The 27,807-nt window shown below is 51.3% G+C and overlaps 2 protein-coding genes and 1 long non-coding RNA gene across 8 annotated transcripts in view; 1 reads left to right on the forward strand and 2 right to left on the reverse strand.

Moving 5' to 3' along the window:
* Cercam (cerebral endothelial cell adhesion molecule) overlaps window positions 1-5,553 on the reverse strand; it is a 37,671-nt gene extending 32,118 nt beyond the window's left edge. For 3 of the 5 annotated variants that reach the window (XM_063244310.1, XM_063244308.1, XM_063244306.1), the window contains exon 1: window positions 730-5,553. The gene's annotated coding sequence lies outside the window, so the exon portion shown is untranslated. The remainder of the gene's footprint in view (window positions 1-729) is intronic. The other 2 variants (XM_063244307.1, XM_063244309.1) reach the window with 2 other exon arrangements.
* A 35-nt stretch (window positions 5,554-5,588) lies between these two features.
* Window positions 5,589-23,153, reverse strand: Urm1 (ubiquitin related modifier 1). Of its 2 annotated transcripts, XM_003470664.5 has the most exons (5): window positions 23,031-23,153; window positions 18,610-18,680; window positions 9,660-9,741; window positions 7,960-8,008; window positions 5,589-7,668 (listed from the first exon to the last, which is right to left on the reverse strand). In XM_003470664.5, the coding sequence occupies exons 1-5, from the start codon at window positions 23,063-23,065 to the stop codon at window positions 7,600-7,602; spliced, it is 306 nt and encodes a 101-aa protein (XP_003470712.1). In that variant the 5' UTR covers window positions 23,066-23,153; the 3' UTR covers window positions 5,589-7,599. The 2 variants fall into 2 exon arrangements, with proteins under 2 accessions (XP_003470712.1, XP_063100382.1); XM_063244312.1 differs by lacking the exon at window positions 7,960-8,008.
* On the forward strand, window positions 18,668-26,175 carry LOC134475001 (uncharacterized). The gene is made up of 2 exons (XR_010045992.1): window positions 18,668-18,806; window positions 22,794-26,175. It is a non-coding gene; the product is annotated as an uncharacterized LOC134475001 (long non-coding RNA).
* The last annotated feature ends 1,632 nt before the right edge of the window (window positions 26,176-27,807 follow it).

Here is a 27,807-nt window from a genome sequence, read left to right on the forward strand (position 1 = left end):
TGAGATGCACACCATGTTGGAACTTAGGATACTGGGAAATCAAGCAACCAGCCTACCTCCCTGCTAAACAATAGTGAGCCTACTGGTGCACGGGCTGAGAGTCAATCATCCCACTTCCCCTACTCCGCTTCTCCTGCGCCCCCGTTAGCAAATGGGAACGAGAAATCTGAGCATCTCCTGGGAGGTTGACCATAGCAAATAAGGGGGGGGGGGGTTTCCTTCTACCATCTCTTTGAAGGCAAATATTTTTATTACTGTTTTGCTCTATTCTGATTAATGGTACTGCTCTATTCAATATTGTTTTGATAAGTTCTGTATTTCATTTTATTTTGATATATGTGATTGAAAGAACAACTATTGTATATAATGCAATATACTGTGATACCTATTATTGTTATCCCGGTAACCTGCTGTGAAGTTCTGTACCAATTTCACTACACGGTCTCAGTTAGCTTTATTCTGTCTTGTTTTGTTGTATTTTACTACTTTCAAAATTAAAAAAAAAAAAAAAAAAAAAAGAAGAAGAAGAAAGAAAACAAAGTCCAAGCCAGGCATGGTGATTCACACTTGTAATTCCAGCACTTGGGAGGCTGTGCCAGGAGGATAAACGGCAGTTCGAGGCCAGCCTGGGCTACATAGTGAAACGCTGTCTCATGAGAAAAAAGAAGATGAAAAAGAAAGATTGATCACAGGCCATAACTAAGGCTCAGCCTATCGGAACTCACTCACTTGCCCTGGAAGCCTCTTCCGGAAGTTTCCCTGTGCTCTCCCGAAGTGGAGAATGTTGCCAGTTCTTCAGCTAATGTTTTCCTCATGGCTCTGCTCCTTTCCATGAGGCTGGCTGGGTATCTGTGTGTCTGTCTGTCCATCTGTCCATTACTGGCTACTTCTGCCGCAGGGGCGTCACACTGGTAGATTCCCTTGCAACCAGGGGACACATCAGGTCACTAAGTGCTGCTGGATGCAGGTCACCCAGACAAACCGGACTCCGGGCTCGCTGCCACTGCTGTCACCTGCAGAGCGCAGTAGCCTAACTGGTCCCCTGTCATCTCCTCCTCCGACCCCTCCCCTCGGCCAAGCTCCACACTTGAGCCCCAGCAAACCTTTGCAAATGTAAATCTGCACTCGTCAGACCTTTCAGGATCCCCACAGCGTTTAGGATAAAATCACAAATCCCCCCAGGGTCCGATGGCTGGGCAGGTTGACCCCAGCTTTCTTGGAAACTTCCTCTTCCCCTTGCGCTCCGACCGCACCAAATCCCTTTCCTCCTCTTACTCACCCTGTTCTATTTCCCCGCTGGTTCTGGCTGGGCGACTCATGGCAGCCACCTCCACCTCACCACCCTCGTCTCTGGGGCACCGGTCCTCCGTGATCCACCTCCTCTGGCGCACATCCGTCTGCACTGAGCTCCTGACTAGCACACAGTGGGTACCCCATAAATGCTCCTTGACTAGAGGTAGGACCTCTTTGCTTCCTCATCATCGCCTGAGGGTGAGGGCACCCTGCTGTTCTCTGCCCCAGAACTGATAGGCTTTTTCTCTTTTACCCTGGTACAGGGGATTGGACCCAGGGGCTCGTGCATGCAAGGCCAGAGCCTTTCCATTGAATTACCCCATCTTTTTAAAGCTTTGGGATGAGGAGAGCCAGGGATTTAGCTCAGTGGCATAAATGCCTGCCTGGCAAGCGCAAGGTTGCAAGTTTGATCCCGGTACAAAAAATAAAGAAATAAAAATGAATGAATGAATGAATGATGGAGTCTCATTAAGTTAAATTCCTTCACTGGGCAGGCGGGGTTTGAACTTGCAATCCTTCCGTCTCAGGTTCCCAGAGTGCTGGGATGGTAGGTATGCACTATCCTGCTAGGTTTATAGGGTCTCCCTAAATTAATTGCCCAGGCTGAACTTGAGCTTCACTCCTACTGCCTTGGCCTCCTGGACAGCTGGGATTGCAGGTGTGTGCCACTGTGCCGGGTTCCACTGGGCTTTAAATAGCGATGACATTGGACTAGGCGTGCAGCTGGGGGTACTGCACTTGCCTAGTATACTTGAGGTCCTGGGGCTGATTCCCTCAACCAAACAACCAAGCGAAACTGAGGTAACGCCCTGCACCACAGGGAGAAAAGCCCTCCACCAGAGATGGGGATGAGGCTGGACCTGCCTGGCACCCTGCTCCCACAGAGGCAGCCCTTTCCTGCTTTATCTCAACCCTGTTCACACAGGCCAGGCTGTGGCTGGGAGTCGATTATTATTTATTAGGACACAAGTTGTCTCTTGGGATCCACTGTTTTTGTTTTGTTTTGTTTTGTTTTGTTTGACACAGGGTCTTGAACTATGTAAGGTAGGCAGCCATTCTCCCCCCTCAGCCTCCCAAGTGCTGAGATTAGAGGGGTATGCCACAGTAACCCATGAGACTCACCATTTTGTGTCTGCCTCTGCTGTGTCTCCTAAGGACAGCATGGAAAGCCACAGTGTGTGGTGAGTTTAAAGCCCCAACTCTGGCTTATCGCCTGCCAGTGGGGGGCTTCCCACTAACCTCAGCTTCTTCATCTATAAAATGGGCTGATAATAGTGTCTACTTCTCAAAGTTGTGAGCAGTCAGTGAGTGACAACTATCTTTATTTTGTTTACTTATTTTCTGAGACAGGGTCTCACTATCCTCAAACTCCGGGCTCAACCATCTTCATTCATGTCTTTGCAGTCTGGATAGCAAGTCACAGTGTCTCGCTAATCACTACCTTTTCTTTGAGTGTTGGTCACACTGAGTGATAACGAGGCTTTTTTTTTTTTTTTTTTTTTTTTTTTAATTTTGACACCATGTTGTTGGTAAGTCGGTAAATTGCCAAGTCTGGGCTCTCATTTGCAATTTTCCTGTCTCAGCCTTCCAGAGTTCTAGGATGACAGGTATCCCAGGCTAAGCTACTATCTTTAAAATTAGCCTGTGGCACATAAGATACTCTTATTGTTAACAAGTGGAGTGTTGGATTCCCAGAAATTGGTTACCTGGGCTCCTTCTCTTTAAGGGTCAGAAGCTGTATTTTGTTAGCTGTTTAAGAAACTCCAAGAAGTCTGCGTGGTTCATTTTCAAGTCATGGGGTAAGCAAGTAAACACCCAGAGACCTGTAATGATGGTCTGCGGGAGTGCCTCACTGAGCTCTGGAGGCACACAGATGGGGAGGACCCACTTCCTGTCCCAGTGAGAAGAATCAAACAAACTGGTAATCACAATTCATTCAGGCACGTGGCTGGGCTGCCCAGGGATTGGGAGGACAGAAGTGCACTCCACGGTATGCAAGGGCAGAGGCAGGGGTGCATGGGGGATCCCTGCGGTATGTCAATGGCAGATGTAGAACAGCCACACACACCCCTCCTGGAGGATGACAAGCTGAGAATCTGGGACCTTCTGAGATCCTTCTCTGGGCCTGATGTGGCTGGGTGGGGGTGGGGTGCGCAGGGTGGGGTCCTGTGTTCCTGGACAGTGGGCTGTACCATGCCAGGGGCAAGGAAGAGACAGCCTTACCGAATTCCTCGCCCCTCATACCCACCTGCTCCCCACCTCTGCTGCTAGAGCCAGGGTCTCTGGGAGCCTGCAGGGGCCTGGGAATCAAGCCCTTGTCCTTCGTAGGGGAGGGTGCAGCCTCCAGATTCCCAGTGGAGGTGCAGTTTTTTGGAGACTGCCTCTTTGGTTTTGGGGTTGGGACTACACCCCTCCTCCCTTTACCCCTTAAAAAGCAGGCTTCTAAGGGGGTGACCCTCTGCCCTCCGGACTGCTCCCCTCACCCTCCCTTGCTACAGTAGGAGCTTCAGGAAGGATTCCAGACGCCATAAGCTTAGAAGTAGCTGATGTAAAGCCTCTGGGGACCCTTGGGCATTCTTGGGGAGCTCAGCCAAGGCCAGGGCCCTGTGTCAGGGCCACCAAGTGCAGGGCTGAGATGTGGGTGCCTGGCCAAGGAGGGAGGGGGAATGGGCGAAGGGGTCAGGCTGAGAGAGCAGGCGGGGCGCCAGGACTGGAGGGCACCGAATGGGAGTGGAGGGTGAGGGGTCCGGCCGGTGCGGGGGGGGGGGGGAGGGGGCGGCCCCCAGGGAGGGGCACACTATGTCTTTAAGAGCTGCCTGAGCGCAGGTTGCAGCTGCCTGGCCAGCCCGAGAGACAGCAGAGATTCATTACCCGCCGACACAATGACCATTGATGGCCCCGTGGCGTTATTCAAATCCAGTACCAATTGCAGCCGAGCCCCTTTCTCCGCGCCAGGCCCGTATTGTTGGAGCGGCCCACTAAAAGCCCGCCCCGGCCCCGAGCCGCCAGAGGCGCCCGCTCGGGTTCAGCCCTGCGCCTCGCCAGCACGCCGGCTCCCAGTCCGGCTCCCCGGGCGCTGCAGGTGACCCGGCGGCGCATTCCAGCGCTCCCCGCCGCCGGGGCCACCGCCGGCGACTCAACCACAGGGAAGCGGACAGCGCCGAGTCGGTGCGTGCGCGGGGCTGGGCGGGGGCGGGAGACCCGAGAGTCCAGCAGCCAGCAGTCCGGACCCCGGGCTTGAAACGCGCCCAGGTCTCGGGCCCCAGCTATCTGGACTCCCAGCAAACCCTAGCTGGGGGCGGGGAGAGTTGAAGTCGGGGTTCCCCAGGCCTGACTGAGTAAATTCCCCCAAGCTGGGGCAGCGCGGAGATCTAATGCGGGCCACTCTAGGGACCCCGGGCCGCGATCAAAGGCAACACGCCGGGGATGATGGGGATCCCCGCGTTGGGACGGGATCCGTGTGCCTGCCGGTCCGTCCACCTTACCGCGGGGTGGGTGGGCCACAGCCGCTGGCACCGGCGAGGTATTCCGACGCGCAGCTCCGCAGATCTCCGGGTCCAGCGCGTTTCAAGAGCAAAGCGCAGCTGCAGGAGCCCAGGGCCCTGAACTCAGGAGCTTCGCCACTGATTGTCCAAACGCAATTCTTGTACGAGTCTGCGGCCAACCGAGAATTGTGGCTGGACATCTGTGGTTGAGCCCCGGGTGCAACAGGGGCCAGGGCCGCAGGGACCGAGGTCCGGGCAGGTGGCTGCCCGGCCCCAGCGTGAGGTTCGCGGCCCCAGCCTGGAGCGCAGAGGGACGCCGCTCCCTGCCACCATCGCCGCCATCCTCCTGAGCCTCCTGCCGGTGACAGGTCTTGGATGGCGGGGTCCTCCCGCCTGCTATGTCCGTTTCCCCCTTTACAATTTCGGCCGGAATGAAGCTGGCAAGCAGCTGCGGCCCCGAATGTGGTCTGAGAAGCCCGCCCTCAGCCAGAGCTTCAGGAAGTCGGGGTGAAAGCAGATGCTGGCCGAACGCATTCGCTAACTCGCTTTGAATCTGTTCTCACCTATCTGACCAGTCATCCCCAAACAAAAAAATCCTAAATCAGTGCCTAAATCCCAAATCAACCAACCCCTCCCACAAGCCCCTCTGCACCCGACGGATGGGCTGAGCCTCCTCCAACCACTGCTGGGGACAGAGCAACTCAGGAGTGATGCACTCCAGCCGGGTGACCACCGCAGCTCTGGAAACAGAACTTGGACAAACAAATCCTTTTCATTAAAAAAAAAAAAAAAAAAAAAAAAAAAAAAACCTTTGGAGATAGTGGGGCTTATTTATTTCCTCAAAAGCAGGGGTCAGGAATTGCTTGGAAGGAGGACTGCTGGGAGCTGCTGGCAGTGAACCTGGGTCACTGGTCCTGACCCCTTTCGGCTTGGGGCTGGAGATGACCTGCAGTGGTCCAGTGTCTTGGCCCTGTGTGCTCCCACCTGGCGCCAGCACCCCTGCTGCGGGGAGAACCCAGCTTTCCCCTTGGTCTTTCTCTGGCTCTGCTGCTCAGCATTAATCGGTGCAACGTGGGCAAGAATCCCCTCCATCTCTCAGCCCCAACCCCATGGGCATCGAGAGGACCCCAGCACCCAGGACCTAGGCCAGTCCTACAGCTCAGGAGCTGGAGGGACACAGAGACCTTCAGGCTGTAGGAACTGGCCCAAGTTTACCCTCTCAAGTGAGGCTGTTGGGCGACTTCAGGTCCCGTGCTGTTCTCTTTAGGGACACCCTGATCTCAGCACCTAGAGAGGGCTGTCAGCCAGCCTCTGGAGAGCACCCCACCCAGCTGCTCAGTAACCCCAATATGCCTGCTTCCACCACTCATGGGAGGCCACCTCTGCAGCAGGCGGAAGAAGCCCATGGGCCAGGGTCACCTATCCCCTAAGAGAATGATGTGCACCCTCCCAGCACTGCTGGGACATCTGGTGCTTTTCATCTCCACAGGATGAGAAATTTCCACCTTAAATTACTGACATTAATGAAAAGCAAAGTCTAGGATTTGCTGGTGCCCTAATTCTTTTTAAGGTCTTCCTCCTGTAGACAAAGCTCTTTTCTCCAGGTTATGGAAGAAAAGGGGGCTCCGCAGGTTCTTCTGTGTCAGTTCCAGTGTGCAGCCAGGGGATCTGGCTGCAGGTGATGGGATCTGACTGGCTGGGACTCAGGCTGGTCAGCTGGGGCTGGTTCTGCACCTCCTTCTCTAGACACCCGTACAGGACCACCTCCTCTGGGGCAGTTGGAGTTTCAGCCTTTGGGGAAAGGGCAGCTGAGCACCCCAGGCACAGGACAGGAGGGCGTCCCAGAGGCCATGGCAGGGGAGAGATGGGGTACCACCTGTCTCCAAGGATGCAGCTCTCTGCAAGGCCAGCAAACAACCTAGCCTTTTATTTGCTCAAGGTCAGCTGTTGCAAGCAACCAGGCCCCCAACTTCCAGAAGGGATGGAGAAAGGAGGGGCAAACCACTCTGCCTACCAGGTGCTACCACCCCCCACCCTGCTTCCAACAAGCCAAACTTGTGCCATCAAGCATCTCTCCAAGTTTCAGATACTATAAATACTTGGTTGTTGCAGAGGAAGCGATTGAGGGACACTGACCCCTGTGCCAGGCCTCTGCCAGCCAGTCCAAGGTTAGGCTCCTTCCCCCACAGCAGACCAAGCAGTACAAAGACTGAGGAGGCTGTTGGAACCCATCTGGTGGCCTGTGGGGGTAGGGGGGGGAGCCAGGGTCAAGGGCTGGGGAGCAGGGGGAGGAGGGTGTGGCTGGGAGAACAGCTGCTGGGTTTGGGGGAGGGGTCATCACCGAATAAGGGACCCCATCTGGGGTTCCATAATGATATCAGTAGGGGACAGGCACAGCCTTCTGCTGTCCAGATGGGGAAACTGAGGCGAAGAGTCCTCGGATCTTTGGAAGGGAGGGCCCGCCTTCAGTTCTTCAGGCCCACCCATCTTCCCACAAGATGGCCCTGGAGCTGGAGCACCTTGCTGACAGTCACGAGACCGAGACAGGAGGAGCACAAGGCAGCTGGGTCACCTGGCTGCAGAGCCCCTTCCATTTCTGACACACCAGAGGGGACCCCCAGCCACTGCCCGCTTTCCCTGGCTCACATGGCCAGAAAGGCTCATTTTTAGCTCTTGGCCTCCTTTCTCTGCCTGAAGGAAGCTCAAGGGACAGAGCAGGGAAGAAGGTAGCCAAGGGGGACAGGGAGACCTGGAAGCAGGGCCCAAAGGGATGTCTGATTGTTCTGATCTCCCCCTGCAAGCGGCCCAGACATAGGGGCCCTCAGCCGCCGTGCAGTGTGGAGATGAAGAGGACGCTGTCTTGGTCCTGCAGCTGGTAGTCCAGCTCGCCCTGGGGCAGGAGAGAGGAGAGGACATCAGGGCACAGCCTAGGTTTCCCCCACATGTTGGGAAGGGCGGGGAGGGGCTGACTTCTCTGCAAATTCAGGCACCCTGCACATAGGCAAGCAAAGCTCTGGCTGCCCTTCCCTCCTCACTTGGGGTGGGGGCTCCAGCAGACTCAGGTGCCTGCTGCAGCGGACACAGACTGTCCAGTCACTCTCTCTGGGCCTGATGAGGGGCCCCAGACTTTTCCGCTGAGGCGGCAAGGGGCTGGGCCCGGGGGGAGTCCCCAGTTACTGACCAGCAGTTCCCAGTCGGCATCATTAATCAGCACCAGAATTCCTGGCCGCCTGTGGGAAAGATGGTGTTGAGTAGCAGGGAGCAAAAGCAGAGGCAGGAGGCACAGTCTTGGGTCATGGAAGAGAGTGGAGGCAGCACTTCCTCCTGTGGTCTGCTCAAAGATCTCTCAGGAAGGGGCTGTGGTCTGCAGGCAGTCGTGACCTCTGGGGCCAGGTAGAAAATGAGTACAAATGCCGGTATCACCAGCTGCATCTCAGGCAAGTCATTTGCTTCTCTGCATGTCAGTTTTTCCACCTGGAAAGTGGGTAAACTGTGCTGCCTGCCTGCAAGGCCTGTTCACGGCTTCAATGGGATGAGTGTGGGGCCTGGCATATTGCTCGTCAGCACCCTTGGTGGAAGCCACTTTTTTTTTTTTGGTCTTTTTCCTTTTTATCGGTACCAGGGATTGAACTCACGACTGCCTGCTTGCAAGGCAGGTGCTTATGCCACTGAGCTAAATCCCCAGCCCCATGGAAGCCACTTTTAACCTTAACATCTTGGGCCAAGGAAAGGAGGAACTTGGGTTTCAAAGCCTCAGGCACGTTCATCCTGGAGGGGGCACCTTGGCTCTTCTGGGTCAGGGACACTGCCTACGGCACTGAGCATCTGAATGTCCAAGAGGCTTCCTGCCTGCGAAGGCGGAGCAGGCCCACGTTTTGCACTGGCAGCCTAGCACGGCTCCTGCTGGCTCCAGCAGCCCAAAGAGCACTGCTGACCTTGCAGGAGGTTCCAGGACTGCCACAGCAGGATCTGAAGCAGGATGTGGTAGCAGCTCTGGACCAGGGCCTGCTGGGGTCCTAAGCTTCGAGGCAGATGCAGCTTCTCTCATGCTGCCTACCTCTGCCCCTCAGGAGGTCATGTCTGTTACAGAAGAGACTTCTACTACATAGAGCTGGGCTTAGCACAGGTTGGGAGGCCTGTGTGTGAGCGTGCACCTGAGTGCAAATGTGCAAGCTCAACAACCCTGGGAATCCCAGCCCTGCGCCGTCCCACAGAGTCCAGCCTGGCCACCAGCGACCCTCCAAATTCGGTGAAATAAAATGGAATGGTTACACTTTCTTTCTTTGAGACATGTAGTACAGGCTGGCCTTGAACCTGCTCTGAGGCTGAGGGAGGCCTCGAACTTGGGTGGATCCTCCTGTTTCAGCCTACCAAGTGCTGGGGTTATGGGGCTGTGTGAGCATGTCCAGCTTGGTTACAGTTTCTAAGTTGCTCCAGCCACACTGCAAGGGCTGCAGCTACCAGACTGGGCAACAAAGCACAGGACATTTTCATCACTGCAGAAAGTTTAGGGGAGGGAAAGCACTGTCCTAAGCACTTGGGATGCAGGGAACACTTGGAAACTTCGTAGTCATTTCTGTATGGAGAGCAGAACCAAAGCCCAGAGAAGCAAAGGAACTTGCCTCAGGTTCCACAGCGAATCTGTGGCAACCAGAAGGCTATTAATTTTGGAGAAATTCACCAGGATCCTTTCATTTGGACTTTTAACAAATGCCCAAGGGTCCAACATGGTCATGAAGACAGATGACAGAACTGGACAGAAGTGCCTTCCTTAGAGGAGTTGGAGGGAACAAAGGGAAGGTGGGGACAGAGGAGGCTGAGACAGGACCCAGACATCCTTCCTGCCCCTGCACACCTCAGGGAAGGAGAAAGGGCACTCACACGCTGTCTCCCTGGATGAACAGCTCTGGCCGCTCTTTTAGCAAATTCTTCTTGATCCAGACAAGGAGGTTCCGGATGTCCCCTGGAGAGGAGGGAACAGAACAACTAATGTCAAACCAAAGGGCTCCTAGCCCCTAAGCCCTGCCTGGCCCAGGAGGAAGTAAACATGGGGCTTCCCTCCTAGGGCCTCTTTCAGGTCAGGCTGTGGTGGTCAAGAACCTGCAGGTTCCGAAGACAGGAGACCAACAAGAGGTCTTTGGAGCAAGGGGTTGCGGTACTGTTATAGGCTTTGGGAAGCATCGGCCTTTAGCTACAGTAAGGACTCGAAGCAAACTGTGGGAGAAACTGCCCATGCCAGAGCCCGGGCTCAGAGCCCTCTTGAGTGCAGCAAGCTGGTCTGAGGCTGCCCAGCAGGCTCCGGAGGGCCCTGAAGAACCCCTTCCACCTTTATCTCTCTAGCCAGTCCCAGATGGTGGGGATCCACTCTGCTCTTGGAAGGTCTGCATATATTTCCTTTTGTGAGGGGAGAAAAACAATCACCCAGCTGATAGCATCAGTTAATTTCCTCTAGCAGAGGGAGAGAGGAGCTCTCACCAGCCTGGGTGCTGACAAATCAATGCTCCACAGCTCCCTCTCCCATGGCCCAGAGGGCCAATGATGACCACCTTGCAGAGCAAGAGGTTCAGGGTCAAAGGGCCTCTTCTGCTCAGCAAATACCAAGACCTGCTTCCTGTGGGAAGTGGTATTCCAGGATAGCCACCAGTCCCTTTGTCCTCAAGGTCACCTCTCCTTTCCCAGGACCAGGGGCCAGGCAGAAACACCCTGGAACCAGCCCCATGAACTCTCCGGTTCCTGGGTCCTCTCCTGCCCAGTCCTTCCGCATGGTTATTGCTCTCTTAAAAGCAACCTAAAGACACAGACCCTAGCCGGGCATGGTGGCTCATGCCTGTAATCCCAGCACTCGGGAGGCTGAGGTGAGAGGATCATTGTGAGTTCGAGACCAGCCTGGGCTACAAAGTGAGCTCAAGGCCAGCCTGAACTGCACAGTGAGAAGACAAAAAAAAAAAAAAAAAAAAAAAAAAAAAAGACACAGACCCTAAGGAAATACCCCTGCTTCTGGGACACCAGGGGCTAAGCTGGGACAGAGCCTAGCAGGGGCCAAGCTGTGCCCAGTAGGCCGAGGGTCCAGGTATGAGGATCAGGCTGCTTCACTATGCTCCCAGTGTGAGCTCCGCAGCATGGACATGGCACATGCTCGGCCTCTGTGGTGGGCAGGGTTGAAGGCACTCTGGGCCTGCATGCCACCCTGGCACACGGGATGCAGCCTGGATGGACTGCTCTTTTTTGCTCAGTGCCAATACCCTTGGGTCTGATGCCAGCAGCACACAGGGCAAAGCATCTATGACTGAGACTGCTGCCTTCCAATTTTAACTCCTCTTTATAAATAAAGCATCCTGGAGTCCCCATGGTCCCTGGAATGAGTGGAGTAGGAGAGCCTGCCTCCAGCTAGCTGTGGTCTACTTGGCTTTGAAGCAGGCTCCTTCCTGCAGTGATTCCAGAGGCTTCCCCTTGGCCCTGAATCTCCTTGGCCTCCATCTTGGCACTGTCTGGTGGACCGCCAGCCCATACATCTTGTGGCCGCTCGATAGAGCCGCTGGGGCCTGACACATCCACTGCCAGCCCTGGCGGGCGGGGCTAGCGTGTGTGGAGAGGCTCAAGGGAGACTGGGCAGGGCCTGGCTTGGGGACCACAGGACATTACCTCCACAGACCTGGATGGCCTCCACTGTGGAGCAGCCTTGATTCTCCAAAAGAGTACCCTGCAACACCGAGTAGGCAGTGGGCTGGGGGAGGGCCAGTGGTCATGGTAGGGTCATTCACGTGATGGCACCATGGTGGAGTCCCAGGGGGTGCGCCGGGGGATGAGTTCTGGTGCTGGCTCATTTATCATGATGCTCCTGTTTGCTGAGGTCACTCCCTCCCTCTTCTGCCTGCCCCCACCCGAGCCTGCACACATTTTTGATAGCCTGTTACCATGGTGAGACTACTGCATCACCACTCGTATTGTTCCCCCATGCCTGGATTTGGGGGTGGGGAGAGGTGGAACTCATGGCTCCCTTTGCAGGCTGCAAGGGCCACTTGGCCTGGCCTGAAACGCATCCCCTGGGACATCTTGCTCAGCTTGTTGAGGCCCAGACAATATGCAAATAGGCTCTAAGCCAGATGGTCTGCTTCCAAAGGGGCCCAGGGGAGGAGGAAGGGTTAAGCAGAGTCAGGGGCTGGTGGCTTGGGGATGGCTCTAGGATACACAGAGGCTGGGGGATCTCACGTCCAACCCTCTCACTGTGTCCTTCTGCCTTCCCATTCCTACTGAGGGCCGTCTCCTCCTGGAATCTCATGGAATCACTCACAAAACAGATATTTGCTGAGCAACTACTATGTGCCAAGTGCAGGGGAGAAGGCAGTGAGCAAGATGGCACAGAGCCTCTCATGAAGCTAAGAGGCCAGCAGGCAAGACAGACATTACTTAATTGGTTGTGATAAATTGACCTTTGTCTTGTCAGGAAAGACCTTTCCAAGGGTGCTGACACTAAAACTCAGGCCTGAAGGGTATGGGAGGGAGGCATATACTGGAGACTTAAGGCACGCTGAAGCCAGCAGGTTCAGGAGGGCAGAACAGAGAAGGCAAACAGCTCAGTGCGAGGGGCCTATGCTGGACCGGAACCCCAGGCCCTGGGCCCATGATGTGGGAAGCAAGCTGAGGCTCAAGCAGAAGCTTTTCCGGCCCTGTTCCCATTTCTGTTCCCACTCCCGGAGCAAGGGGGCCTGGGGCTCAGCACTCTGGGACTCAGGATGCTTGCTAGGCACAGGGACAACTGCGGAGTGGGGGAGAAGAATTAGGGTGGCAGTACCGAGCGGGAGTTTGGACTAGGCTGCCATCATTTCCCAGTCATCCAAACTTGGGAGAGGAATTTTCCGAGGCTCGGCCTCTTTGCTGCAGGGTGGTCAGGGTACTTAGCAGGGTGGTATCCAGGATGGAGGAAGATGTCGCAGTCTAACTCCTGGCGCTGTGCCCAGCATAGCAATGTGACCCCCTCTGCATCGGAGGGAGAACCTGCTTCCTCTCCCTCTCTGATGTCCTAGGGTTCCAAGCACTCTGCCCACTGGTCTGGTATCCAGCTTTGGGGAATGAGGGACATTAATCAGGCAGCGCAGGGCTGGCTGGGGTTTTCTGGAGGGCCCAGTGCCTTCCCACAAGCTGGGAAGGGATGGGAGCAGCAGGAGACTGGAGAGGGGCCGAGGCACTGGCTGGCCTCCTTTCCTTACTTATATTTTAGCAGCACTAGGGACTGAAACCAAGGCCTCGTGCTCTACCACTGAGCAACATCTCCAGCCCTTTTTAATTATTTACCCTTTCTTCTTCCTATTATCCATTCTTTTTTAAAATTAGTGTATGTTTGCAATACATAATATATACAACATGGGTTATTTTTTATTTGAGACAGGGCCTTGCTGAATTTTCCAGGCTGGTCTCGAACTTTGGTCTGCCCATGAGTACCTCAACCCCATTCCTGCCAGGTCTCAGCGATCTGTTGTCTAGGCTGGCCTCAAATGCTGAGCTCAGTCTCCTGAGAAGCTGGGACTATGGGTACTTGTCATGTACCCACTTGTCTGTTTCCTGGCATTTTGGATGTTCAGACCTGTAGGGGATTTAGCTCTGCGGCATAAGCACCTGCCTGGCAAGTGTATAGTCACAAGTTTGATCTCTAGAACCAAAAAAACCCAATGCTCAGACCTGCAAAGCACCAGTGGTTGCTCAATGCTCCCAGGGCAACTGTGCACACAGCACCATAGGAGGGAGGCGCCCATCTGAGGGAGGCCAGGGAGGGGAGCTGCTGCTCTGTGGTGGGGGCTAAGAATTTCCATTATGGAGCCCTGAGGACCTACACTGTGAGGGAGATGGCCTTGAATAAGATGGCATGGTGCTACCTGTCCTCCCACAAAGGGGGGCATAGTCTATACTTATCAGGGTGGCTGTGAGGATTAAAGTTCAGTGCCAACGCAGACCAGCAGTGTCCAACACACAGTACTTGCTCAACAGTTAGGCTGACTTGGATTGCTGACTTGGATTTCTTGTCCTCTGGGCTTCAGGAACCCTGTCTAAACGTCACTATCATAGCACGTAGCGTGCTCCCTTTTTAAGAGTGCACCTAGGAAAATTTCCAAGAACCTCATCTCAGTGGACTGCTCTTGTCTGGGGACAGTGACTTCCTATTGTTGGCAGGGCAGCTAAACGGTAATAATCTCAAGACTTCCCAGCATTGAATCCCAGCTGCAAGAGGCCCTCACCCAACCTGCCTTGGGGACAGGAGGTCACCTCCTGGCAAGCAGCTCTGCTAATTGCTCTTTCTTGCCAAGCAAAAGTCTGTGCTGCTGCCACCACTGGGTCTGCTGGGCCCCAGGGCCCACCCAAAAAAAATGTGTCCTCACCCCCACTAGCCCTTCAGATCCGGGAGATGCCAAGCCCCTAAATCTTCTCCTCCGTAGGTTAAACAGCTCTGGGCCCACTAAGTCCGCCAGGCTCCAAGTCAGCGCTCTTCTAGGAGCCCACCCCAGGTCAGGCTGAAAGCGAGAAGAAAGCACTAGCTTGGGGAGGGGAGGGACGAGGGAACCTTTGAGGATCCATTTACAAGTGAATGGGGGTAAGAATGGAGCAGTTTGTGGGCTAAACTGGCCTCAGAAGGAGGTTTACAGATGTGCGAGGGGACGCTCCTCATTGTTTAATTAAGCAGAAAGTGGATCTTTTCAAAAGCAATTTTGCACAGGGACTGGGAGGGGTGGGGAGGGGATCAGCAAACAGGCCCCAGAGCGGAGAAAGGAACAGCTGGCCCCAGAGAGGCTGTGAAATGCATGCTAAGCAGTTTAAAGCACCCGGGAGCTCCACTAGCTTGGCTCCTGCCCTCCCTCGCCAGCCACGCTTTACTGTGAGGTGAGCAGGAGGAAGGCGGGCAGGGAAAAGTGAGGCAGGCAGTCTCCTCCTGGGGTCGGGGCTGGAAGCCTGGAGTCAGGATCTTTGAGTCCTTAAGACCCAGTGTCCTGCACTGTTAGTGGCCAGAGCTGGCTGTTGGGGACCCTCCCAAGCTCAGCCAGTTAAGGAGACAATCCATTCCTTTGAGATGGTGCTCATGGACCCCTTCACCACCAGGGTTCACACACACACACACACACACACACACACACACACACACACACGCAAACTCTCACTAGATCTGCACACCAAACTGGAGCTGTCAAGAGATACTGAGCACAATACAGAACAGACGGGGAAGCAAGAGGCCCACAAATCAACGATGTGCACGACACTCTGGCGGGCTCCTTTCGGCCTCAGCCTCTTTGGCCTCACCTGCCTTCTCCTCTCACACTGGCTGACTGGAGGCTCCTGACATGTGTTTCCTTGTTTGTGGGACCTGTCACAATCTATCTGTGTGGCTGCTGTTTTGGCTGGAGCCTCCAAGACTGCCTGGCCAAGTGGCAGTCCCTGGCTGGGAAGGCTGCCAGATGACAGATCTGGGAGTAGGGTGGAGAGTAAGGCTCTCCAACCAATACCCACCGCCTGCCCTCCCACCAGGCTCACGTGTGCCAGGGTAAGGCCTGGCAGCTGCCAACCAGCTCTTGGCGACAGTATGACCCACACCTCTGGACAAACCAAAGTATCAGAAGTAGAGGCCCACAACAGGGACCCAAACAGTGAGCTAGAGATGCTCTGTCTTCTCCCTACTTCCTTTCTTTCCATCGGGGTGTAGGGAGTGTAACCCCCACCTTCTCACTACAAGTGGCTAGAGATGCAGGAGGAGAAACCCAAGTCCTACCCCAGCTTTCCTTCTTGGTAAGTATGGCCAAGTCTCAAGTTCCTGCCTTCTTCCTGTCTTCCTTCCATGCCCAGTTTCCTTGATGACAGATAGTATCTGTTGGGATCATTACACAAACCAAGCTCAGTAGCTGCTTAAGGCAAGAATGAAGGAATTAGAGGGTAAAAACTGGAAAACAGAGCTGGACGTGGTGAGGCATGCCTGTAATCCCAGCATTCAGGAGGCTGAAGCTGAGGCAGGAGGATCATTGCAAGTTTGAGACCAGCCTGGGCTACAAAGTGAACTCAAGGCCAGCCCGAACTGTACAGTGAGATCCTGTCTCAAAAAGACAAAATAAAACAAAACCAACTGGAAAACAGGTTAACATTGAGAGATTTCAGTGATTCAGAGAGCCTCTTGGGTCAAATGGTGATCAGTACTGGCCTTAGGTCCTGAATGTGGATCTGACTACCAGCACTAGCATTTACATAACTATACAACTTGGGGTGAGACCCCGGTATCTGTGAGTTTGGGTTTCCACTGTTTACTTAATGGTGCTGAGAACTGGTCCCAGAATCTCAGGCTTGCTAAGCAAGTGCTCAGCTACTGAGCTTTGCATTCTCAGTCTGGTTTCCACCCTCTTCTTTTTTTCCTGTTGTACCAGGGACTAACTGAAACCAGGCCTTCACATGGAGCTACCTCCCTAGCCATTCTATTTTTATTTTTAGGCAGGATCTTGCTAAATTTCCCAGACAGGGCTAGAATTTGTGATCCTCCTGCCTCAGCCTCCTAGGGTGCTGGAATTACAGGTGTGTGCCACCACACCCAGCTGGTTCCTACCTTTTAAAATGGAAATAATGAGGCTAGAGATGTAGCTCTGCCTGGCCAGCATGAGGTCGTGAATTTGATCCCCAGTACAAAAAAAAAAAAAAAAAAAAGGAAATCACGGTAGCTATCTCTTAGGAGTTTGTGACTATGTTTTGCATAACCAACTGGAGCTTCTCCTACCACTCCAAATTCAGCCTGTAATCCACAGGACCCTGGTTTTCAGTTCATTTCTAACCCAAGGCCTTTTATCCCTGGGGGCCTTCTCAAGTGCTTCCTCGAGGCCTGAAGGACCCTTGCATGTCTGTTCTCCCTCTGCAACTCCCCAGGCTGGCATCTTTTCATCTTCCTTAATGCCACATCCTTACAGAGGACTCCCTGGCTAGTCTTCAGTCCAGTGCTAAGGACCTGTTGTGATTTCCTCACTACCGCTACAATTTGAATGATACAACTGTATATTTATTTGCGTCCTTGGTTACTGCCTGGTTCTACTGCCATCCCACCGTTAACTCCATCAGGGCAAGTGCTGTGCACCTGTTTTGCTTACCACTGAACAAGTACAGTGGTAAGAACTGGCACAGAAAGGAAGCACCTGGCATTTGCTAAGTATTTAGTCAGTTGGGGCTGGGGATTTAGCTTAGCAGCATGAGCGCCTGTAGCAGGCAGTTGTGAGTTCGATCCCTGGTACCAATAAAATGGATAAAGACAAAACAAAAACAAAAACAAAAACAAAAACAAAGTATTCAAAGTATTCAGCCAGTGAATGAATGAGTTGGAGCTGGAATTGGGAAAATTTGTGTGGGCTTTTGTGTCAAACAAACTTGAGGGGAAATAAATCATAATTTGTGATATATCCAGGCAAGACTGAGTCTCTGAGATAGAGGTGAACCCCTGTTCCCTCCCAAGGCTGCATGGCTGTCTGTCAAACTAAGAAACATCATCTTGTTACCTGTGGGTATTCCCTAGCAGGGACACACAATCTTTTTTTTGGGTCCTGGGGACTGAGCACATGACCTTGTGCTTGCCAGCCAGGCACTTATGCTGCTGGGCTATGTCCTCACCAGGACACACATCTTATTGCCCTGACATTTAACGTCAGCCACTTGTCCATTCCCAGTATATGGAGAGTACTGCCCTGCTCCTCAGTGAGAGTCCCCCAACCCTGGTACACAGCAAACAGACCCACTCTACTGCTATTTTGTGACCCGGGCAGCCATGGAGTCTGGGCCATTATAACCATTTGATGACTGGCATTTGTACATCCATTCTAGAAAAATCTCATAAACATCCCTTGACGATTTTCTACTGTTCCCCCCAACAGGAACCCCATTCTTTAGGCTCCTACTCCCTATGTATTCTGGTCTTAGTATCTACTGCCAGGCCTGCAAAAGACCTTAGCACGGGTTGTGGGTGTAGCTCAGGGTTAAGTCTCCAGTACTACATCCCCATAAAAAACAGACCTTAATGGTGGACCTATCCAGCCCTTGCTGCCAGGCTAGCTGACAGCTACCAGCTGGACCCGCCAGGATTACCCTTTAAAGTCTCCCATTGGAAGGCAGGCCCTGGCTCCTCTTGCTCACAGCTGTCTCTTTAATGACTAACACAGTCTGCCACTCAGAAGGTGCTTGGTACATATTTCTTTAAAAAATATTAGCAAGTATTTGGATGAACAAATTTTTAAAAATCCACTGTCTCCCTTAGTCAACTTCCCTCCTCCAGGCTCTCTAGCTGGAGGAAGGGAAGGGTTAAGGGCACATAAAAAGAATCAAGACAAGCTGTGTACACATGCCAACTTCCCAAGATGAATATAATTATTGGTATGTACTGCAAACATGTACTAATTAAAATAAAAAGAATAGAGTCTCACCAAAATGGGAGCCCATTCATACATTCCATTCTCAGCAGAGGCTATCTCCTTTATGAGCACCCACTCCCGCTGCCAAATTACATCGGACAGAAACAGTGCAACTTGCTTCCTCTGACACTGACAAACGGATCACCTTTCTCACTTCAATGATGAGAACCCTGAAGCTCAGGAAGGTGAAGTTACTAGCCTAAAGCTTTTTTTTAGCCAGGATCTTCCTAAGTAGCCCAGGCTGGTCTCAAACTGACAAGCGATCTTTCTGTCTCAACTTCTCTGAGTGCTGGGATTACAAGTGTACTGGCCTAAAATTCTTAGTATAGAAGCCCTATGTAAGGACTAAGCCATTCCCACCTGAATAGGGATGAGGGATCCCACAGACTCACTCTTGTCCAGTGGGGCCCAGAGATACTCACAGGGCTCCTCCTGCCCAGGCAAAGTGACTTGATGTTTCTTTACACCATCAAACAGAAGCTCCGCGCCACCTCTGCAAAGCAAGTCCAGAAAAAGGCAGCAGGTGAGAGCATGCAAGCAGGAGGGAGCTGAGCCTGAGAACTGAAGGTGGGGCTGGCAGAAGCAGCCCAGGGGATGCAGAGACGAAGGTGAAGGAACAGTGAGTACCACTGACTGATTCTCTCAGGTGATGTCCTGATGTGGTAAACTACAATGCATATAATGGTCCATAATCGAGCACATAGATTTGCAGATTTTCATTTTTATACCTCTGCTTTCTTGAGACAGCTTAGGATACAACTGTAGAACACAGGTTCTGGAGTTGCCTGCCTCAAGGTAGGGATCAGGTTCTACCCTGGGCATGTGGGATCTTTACAAGCTTTGACTGTGTGTGTGTGTGTTGGTACTGAGGACTGAGGCCGGGGCCTCTGCAATGGGCTCTACCCCTAGCCCTTTTTTATTTTATACTTTGAGACTAATTTGCCAAATTTCCCAGGTTGGATTTGAATTTTGCTTTAACCTCCCAGAGTGCTTGGATCACAGGTCTGTAATCCCACATCCAATTTCAAGCCTTGCTATTTACATCTGAAAAAATGCTAAGCAACAGCCAAGCATAGTGGTATATGTCTGTAATCTCAGCTAAGGCAGGAAGATCAGAAATTCAAAGCTAGTCTGGACAATTTAGAGACCTCATCTTGAAAAGGAAAAAAAAAAAAAAAAAAAAAGGCAGAAAACCCAACTTAGCAAAGATACAAAATGCCAAGAAGCCCTTTTAAGGCCTCTGGAGACCTCTGTGCTTTTAGCAGTGTCCTCTGCCTGGGTCAGCCTTGGAAATGCCTGCCCCTGCCCGCTGTTGCTGGCCAGGTGTACACAGAACAGTGCAGAAGGCCTAGAGAGCCACTGGGCTCAGCCTCAATAAACAGTAACTGTTCACATCATCTTGCCCTTTTATTAGATGTTCCTCAGCTCCTTTTCCCCTCAGGCCTTCTCAGGGAAGGAGGGAGGCGATATTAATTCCATTTGAACAGGGACGCTGACCAGAGAAGCCAACTGAAGCTTAGAAAGATTAAGTCACTTGTCTAAGGTCAGACAAGCAGTAGCTGCACTAGGAGCTGAATCTAACTGTTTGCTGCTCAGCTCTAGTAATCTTGTCAGAAACAAAACAAAACAAAACAAAACAAAACAAAACAAAACAAAACAAAACAAAACAACTCATGACTCCTCTAAGGTCAGGAAGCCCCTTGAAGTGGGAGTTTGGTTCAGTGCTGTGCCCCAGCACCTGGCTGAGGGAAGGCTGGGACAACAGAGATGTTCAGAGCCAAGTCCAGCAGCCAGGACTCCTGTGTCCCACACAGCATCTCCCTCTAGATCTCCTGGTTCCCATCCCAGACTTCACATGGGTCTGAACTGAGAAAGGCCTCAATAGGCTTTGGATAGATGTGATGTCTTCCACCCCAGCACCCTTTCCCCATCTCAGCGAACAGATATGTCCTAAGGCAGCCCACTGGGAGGCACAGGCAAGGCAAACATTGTCATGGGGGAAACATGGGGCGACTGTCATCCAAACAAGGTCACGCTTTGTTGATGCAGAAATGTGGAGGGGGAGCAGAGGCCCATCTGTGGCCGCGCACAGGGCCATTTCAGCTGCGAGCCTGCACAGAGCCTGCATTTATCTCCTTCCAAGAGCCCCGTTTTCTTCTGGGTAGGGGTTGGCACATGCAGCAGCTGGGGTGGGGGAGGGTGACAGGCAAGGAGCTCAGAAGTTGGGGGTCAGAGAAGAAGGGTGGGAACTGGAGGCACTGGGACCCAGGCAAACAACTGAGAATGGCCAAACCTGGTGGTGCCAGGCTCGGAGGCTGAGCCTGTTTGTCCCTTTAGAAATGGATGAAGGAAGGACCAGTGTAGCTGAGAGACCTGGCACTGCTGGGTCCCAAGGGAAGGGCAGATGTTTGCCAGCACATCTGGAATGGGGGAAGGTACATGCCAAGCCTCTGGAGTGATTCAGGGAGGCAGATGAGGAACTTATTTTGGCCCCAGAGACTCAAGGCCAAATCCTGTTACATTTTAAGAGACTTTGCTATTCAGACTCAATTAAGATACCTTCATCTTGCCTCTACCTGCATACCCTGACATCCTGATGGATTTGTCTGAAACCAATGACAGGTACAGACATTCTCCAAACTCCTTCATTTTTCTTTCTTCTTTCTTATTGCTACAGACGAAACCCAGGGCCTTGAACATGTTACATAAGAACTCTACTACTGAGCCACACTCCCAGGCATGCTTCACATTTTCTACTTTATCTTCATATTTTTTTTAAAAAATCGTCTATCTATACTTATGTACTTTCCCTCTACCTACTGGAATACAAACTCTTACTAAAACAGAGGCTGGCACACAGTAGGCACTGTGTTACTGGCACTGTCATACTGTACTGCTAAATATTTACCAAATGAATGAAAATGTCCACTTCTCTCCCTTTTTTCTGACTTCAATAGTTATCTCTACCAATACTTCTCCAACATGTTGAGGAAGAAATGGGATGCGACAAAGGTAGTATCACACCTGAGGCTTTATAACCCAGACCAAAGGGGCCCAAAATACATCTGTGCTGTTCTCTTTGAATCCCATGCTGAGAACTGCTCTAAGAACAGTTCAGGGAGCATGATAAAAAATGGCAGAAATGGTGACTGACAAGAGAGAAAAAGTTGTTGTAGTGACTCGGAAGAGCTGGTGGGGCCAAGATGACTATGTTTGCCCAGGAGTTGGAAGTGACAACATATCCCAGACTATTCAGGACCTGTGGAGGTGGGCCCACTGGGTAAATGATGGGCATGGCAGCCTCTAGCTCAGACAAAAGGGTGAAGCATGGCTGCTAAACGATGCATGAAATGAGGTCAGATGTACAGCATGCTAGGACAGAGAGAAGGGATCAGTGTCTGGTACATATCTTGGGGAGTCTTACTGCCTATCCAGTTGCAACACTCATGGGCTCTGTAATGTTGGTGGAGACAGGTAGGTAGGTGCAGGAATGTTGTCCTGCCTTGCCAGGGCTCACTACTGCTTTTCGAGGTAAGCAAGGGTGATGTCAGAAATGGGCTACTGAGTCAGTCTGTAAACTCCAGAAGGCAAGGAACTTATTTTCCTCCTGATTTCTTTACTGTTGCCAATACATATCTGGCAGATGGGGGTTATCTCTGGTAAACAAACACCATGTGTGATTCCTTGGCTCCAGGCAAATCTTAACCCTGGCAGACCACAGCTTTGCCTGTCCAACTGCTGAGGTCTATCAAGGTAGCATAGATCCTCCTAGAATCTACAGGCTTGGAGGGTAAAGCAGGCCAAGGGTCAGGGAAGCAAAACAGTAAAGAGGCCAGCCCAGTGTAGTTAGTTGGATCCAAGCAGTCAGACAATATCATCAATTAAAATGTATTTATCATTCATGACACTTCCCCATTCTAAGGGCTAGAAATGCTGAACACTGCAGGGCACGGACAGAGTGCTATTTATCTTTGTATCCTCTCTGTCTGGCCCACTGCCTGGCACATGGTAGACACTCAATAAATGACTGGAGAATGAACTAGGCAGTGAAAAGAAAACATGAAAGAAACGGGGCATCCAATGGGAGAAAAGGCATGTGGACGGGGATTTTAGATTCCCATCCCAGACTTTTCTTATCACTTAGACCTTAACTTATCTCTTCTCACACACGGGCACACACACTCAGTCCCAATTTCGCTGTGACTTTAGAAATGATAATCACCTATTTTTTAGGCCTATTTTCCCCCTTCTCTCTAAATTTTCCAGTTTTTCTCTCAGCTTTGAAACCATGAGAAACCTTGTGTTTGTTGGAGGGGGCATGGTAGCTTGAAAAGATTTTTTTCTGCCGTTTCTTTGGTTATTTCTCATGATCTTTGGAAACCACTCAGCAGGTTTACTAACTATCCTGAAAGAAGCACCAGTCTTCTTAAAACCCTCAATTCTTGGGGAAGGAGAAAGGAGTCCCGTAAAGAAATCAAGGGTAGGAGAGTGGTAGTTTCAGGTTTTAGGAGCTTAGATGCCAAACAGATGGGCCTGGTGGGAAAGGAGACTTGTAAAGACTGTGGGGAGACCGCCTGCTAACTGTCATGTCTTTTGAGTCACACAGGGTAAAGGGCACTGCTTAGTACCGGAGCGCACCGCCCGCCAGTGTGTGCTTTTCTATTCCCGGACATACGGTCTCGCCACCAAGGGAGACCGAATCTCTCAGTCTCGAGCCGGTGATATAGCTTACGGCGGATGCAGCAAGCCTCGGCAATTCGGCCTTGACTGGCCCCCAGGCAAGACGGGAGCGTCAGGTCCGACGACTTCAATCCATCCCCATGGAACCCCAAATCTGACTCACCCGAACTCCACCTCCACTGACAAGGGTGCTGCCATGTTGAGGAAACCTAGCTCTTAAGAAACTCTCCTCAACTTCCGGCGCGCCAGCCCACTTCCGGTTGCCGCGCGCCGTCGCGGGCGGAAGAGGCGGTGTCGAGCGGAAGAGGCGGAGCCCAGGAGTCTATCCTCTTCTGCTATTGGAGGAAAGTTCAGAGCAGAGGAGGGGAGGTCATCTCGGCTCCTGAGGACTGTGGGTCGCAGAGACTGAGTGCGGAGCGGCTTCAACCAAGTCACAGTTAGGGAGACGAGAGCCGGCAGCATCTTTGCGACACGACTGTGAGCTACGTTACTTCTTGTCTTGCATTAGTTATAAATGTCAGCCAACACACTGCTTGGGCGAGCTCGTTCACTTGTCATATCTTGAAGTAAAAGCAACCTCCAAAATCATTTTATTTCCGCCCCAGCAGTCTCCCTTCTAAGCGGAGAACTTGCTGTCCACAGGTGCCTTGTTTGATGCTGTGGATTCAGTAGTAAAAAGGGAGCTGGTAAGGTTTCTTCTGGATTTAGGGCCTTCGCAGGCTAGCGAGAAGACAAACTAATCAAGTAAACATACTAGCATATTGTTAAGTGTAAATCTCAAACGGCACGAAACAATCTAAACTTGCAGACATTTCAGAAAGAAAAGCAGGAGGTGGGGGCCACAGCTCGGTGGCCTGCCCCATCATGTGGAAGGTCCTGTGCTCCACCTGAAACTATCTAGACGGGACATGCTGGGCGCCAAAGCTTGAGTAAACTAGGGGAACATGAGGGAAGCCTTCTGAGGAGAGCAGAAGGGGCAAACAACCAGGGCACAAGGGAGGACAGTAGAAGTTGGTGAGCAGCGAGTTTGCTAAGATGATGTGAGAGCTGCCTCGAAAAGGAACAAACAAATCATTTTACAGCTAAAGATGTAGCTCAGTGTGTTTGCCTAGCGTGTGCAAGGAGCCCTGGGTTTGATCCTTAGCACACCCTTCCAGAACAACTTTTTTTGCTGCAGTGTAGAGAATAGTTTGGAGCAGAACAAGCAAGAGACGTGACAGGGAGGGCACTGGAGGTTGTTGCAAAAGCCTGAGGGGTACCTGGGCATGATGGCCTACAGCTGTAATCCCAACACTTGGGAGGCTGAAGCAGGAGGATCATTGCGAGTTCGAGACCAGCCTGGGCTACAAAGTGAGCTCAAGGCCAGCCTGAACTGCATGGTCTCAAAAAAAAAAAAAAAAAAAAAAAAAAAAAAAAAGCCTGGAGGAGAAACACTGGAGTGGATGTAACCCATGGGTCTTTATACTGCAGCATTTTCTGAACTGCATTTGGTACTGGTAGAAGTTGGGATGTAGCCTCTTGGGTAAGGGTGCATTGATTAAATTGAGAGTGAGTCTCACCGTGACCTAGCTGTTTAGGCAAGGCCCTTAACATTTTTGTGCTTCACTTACCTCATCTGTAAAATGGAGGTAATAGCCTATCCTTACAGGACTGTCGTAAGGACTAAACAAATTCTCAGCATAGTTCTTGATATATAGCCAGTGAAGGTGAACCATTCGTTCATTTATTTGAGACTGCATCTTGCTAGGTCAGGGTGATCTTCCTGGCTCAGCCTCCAAGTGCTGGGATTACAACTGAATTGTGTACTACCATGGTTGGCCTGAGAAGGAACCTTTGAAAACTGTCAGTGATACAAACAGCCCTCTGCAGCATGCATGCCATAGGTTTGCCACAACTGGTATAGGCTTTATATTTCCCTCTCCTGGATGCCAGTATCACTTACCCAGACATCCAAGCACCCAAACATTCAGACACTATCCTTAATTCTTCCCCTCGACCCATACCCAACCAACAAATTTGGATTAATTGGCTTCCTAACCTAGTTTTGCAACCTCAGTTTCCTCCATACCTCCATGTTCTCTTATCTCACAATTCTACTGTCATCTATACCTGCTTCCTCTGGTCCCCTTGCCTTCTTATTCTTTGTCTCTGGCCATAGCTTCCTTGTCCAGTTCAAGCCCCTTCAGTGTCCCGGGGACTGCTCAAGGGTACTGGTAAACAAGGACATACAAGACAGTTCTGGTTCTTAAAAAGCACAGAGGAGTCTGATGGTACCTGGAACAGCCCCACAATCCCTGAGCTGTGTGGTGAGTCATTTCCCCTCTCTGGAATTCCATTTGCTCCATCTCTAGAGAGAATTTAGAGCTGGGCTTGGTGCTGCACACCTGTAATCCCAGCACTCAGGAGGCTGAAGTATGATCAGTTCGAGGCCAGCCCAACTACATAGCAGGACCTTGTCTCAAAAATTAAAAAAAAAATTTTTTTTTTGTATTGTAAGATAGCTCCTTGGAGACAAAAGGGGTCCTGAGTGGGTTGTCACTGAGACCCTGTGTCAGGGGAAATTTATACAACAAAGTCACAATGTGGGTACAACATGCATCAAACTATAACTAACCAGTAAGATTACAGGGATAGCTGCTTAGCTAATACTGACCCAACTGGGAGGCAGGGCTTGCACTTAGCAAGAAACAGGAACAATTATGGGAAGGGCTGGGTCCAGATACCCTAGTCACTCACGTGGGTATCTGATGTATATCTGGATTTACTGGACGGGGTGGTATTAATTACAATACAGACTCAGTGCATGCTTATTTCTAAGGAAGTTTGTAAGTCAGGCCATTGTGACTTTATCTTGAGGCTTTGCCTTCTTCAGATGCACCTCCAGCCACAATTCCTGTATCTTTATCTTTCAATCACTTCCTGGAAAGCCCAGTCCCTCTCGGACTGTGAATGAATTTCTGTCCAACTTAGTTACCTATAATATTATGAACATGGTGTTTGCTTCGGCAGCACATATACTAAATTAGGAATTTACTAAATATACTAAATGAGGATACAGAGAAGCAAGGATGACATACAAATTCATGACATTCCACATTTTTTTTTTTTTTGTGGTACTGGGGATTGAGCTCATGACCTCGCACTTGCCAGGCAGACGCTTATGCCACTGAGCAAAATCCCCGGCCCAAGCATTCCACATTTTAAAAAAGATTATAAACATGTACCCACTCTTCAAGATGACTGTAATCTGCATGTACTTCTAACACACTGCAAACACGTATTAATAAAATTAAATAAATGAAGCGAAACTGTGTTTGGGACCAAATGATCTCTAAGGTCTATTCAGCAAACTATGCTCATTCTCCCACGGAACTCTCAGCTTTTCTAAGAGCAGAAACCCTTCCTGGCAGGAGATACAGCTCAGCAGCACAGCACCTGCCTGGCAAGCTCAAAGTCCTGAGTTTGATTCCTGGTACAAAAAAAAAAAAAGCCTTCCTGATAGCATTTTAGATACTCAGTATATAGGGAGGAACTGTGTACTGTTGTTGTTTTGCTTTTCTTTCTTTTTTTTTTTTTCTTTTGCCTTTTTGAGACAAGTTCTGTGCAGCTCAGGCTGGCCTTGAGCTCAGTTTGTACCCAGGCTGGTCTGGAACTTGCAATGATCCTCCTGCCTTGGTCACTTGAGTGCTGGGATTACAGGTATGTACCACCATGCCCAGCTTTTGTTTGTTTGTTTGTTTGTTTAGGTAGTTTAGGCTGGCATTGAACTCTAAACAACCCTGCTGCACCCTCCTGGGTGCTGGGGTTACGGGTGTGAGTCACCATGCCCAGCTGGAGGGTTTGGTAAGTGCTTGCTAAGCTAGTGGCATTTGCCAGCCTGGGCCTACATAGAAGGTATTTAGGGCCCTACGTGTCCTCTGACTCCAGCCAATCTCAGCCCAATATCCTGCGACCCAGGGTACTCAGGGAACCCTTCACCCACTTGACATTCCCTGAGCGTGTATTAAGCAGCAGGCCTGGTGCTGGGGCAGGGACAGGACAGTGAGCAACACCAGTGAGTCCCAGCCCTCCTGGGGATGGTGCTTTAGAAGATGTAAGTGGCAAAACAGGTCCATGTTGAGGGCAGTGGCATTGATACAGGGGCAGTGCTAGATGTCAGATGTGCCGAGTTGTGTCCCCAAAGTTGGAGAATGAATTCTAAGGGACAACACAGGTTAAGAGTAGGAAACTTTGTTGGAGAAAAGGAATGTGAAATAGGAAGAGCTCCTGAGAGACAGGAGGGTCCCAAATGAGTAGTCAAGGAGCCTCCCTTTCAAAGGAAGTTTTATAGAGCAAAATCGCGAGGCGGGTAAAACGGTCAAATTTATGATTAGCCAATAAGATTGTAAGTATAGTTGTTTAGGAAATATTTTTTTCCAGTAAGATTATTGGTATGTTTAGTTATACATAGCGATCATATTCATAATAGAGAATTTATACCTGTAGGTGATACAATTTTTTTCCGTTCCCCTGCCCTTCCTTCAGTCCCTACTGCCCTCCCCATTTACAAAAACTTTTCCATTTTTTCCTTCTTTTTTCATTTTTTTACTTTTTCCTTCCCCCTTCCCTATCCCTCTCCATTTCTAGCTAATTTAGCTATCTATAACAGGATCATGCAGGGGCACAGGGCTTTAGGGGATCAAGGAAGCCTTCCCACAGGTCCTGTCAAAGCCAAGTCCACAGGGACTTGGGAACTGGAGGTGCGGAGGGGCAGGGCCCTGGCTTGTGCTAAGCCAGCTCAGTCCATGGCTGCCCAGCATTCACTCAGTGACAGACTTTCTTCTGGCCGTAGGCCTACCCCACTGGATCCCTCATTAACAGAATTAGTTTCACACTGTATTCATTCAAGGCGTATTTATTGGCCAGCATGGTGGTGCCTACCTGTATCCCAGGAGGCTGAG

This window comes from Cavia porcellus, unplaced genomic scaffold (genome assembly GCF_034190915.1).
Source record: "Cavia porcellus strain 051 isolate PalLab524CR breed Dunkin Hartley unplaced genomic scaffold, mCavPor4.1 scaffold_49, whole genome shotgun sequence".
Classification (NCBI taxonomy): Eukaryota; Metazoa; Chordata; class Mammalia; order Rodentia; family Caviidae; genus Cavia; species Cavia porcellus.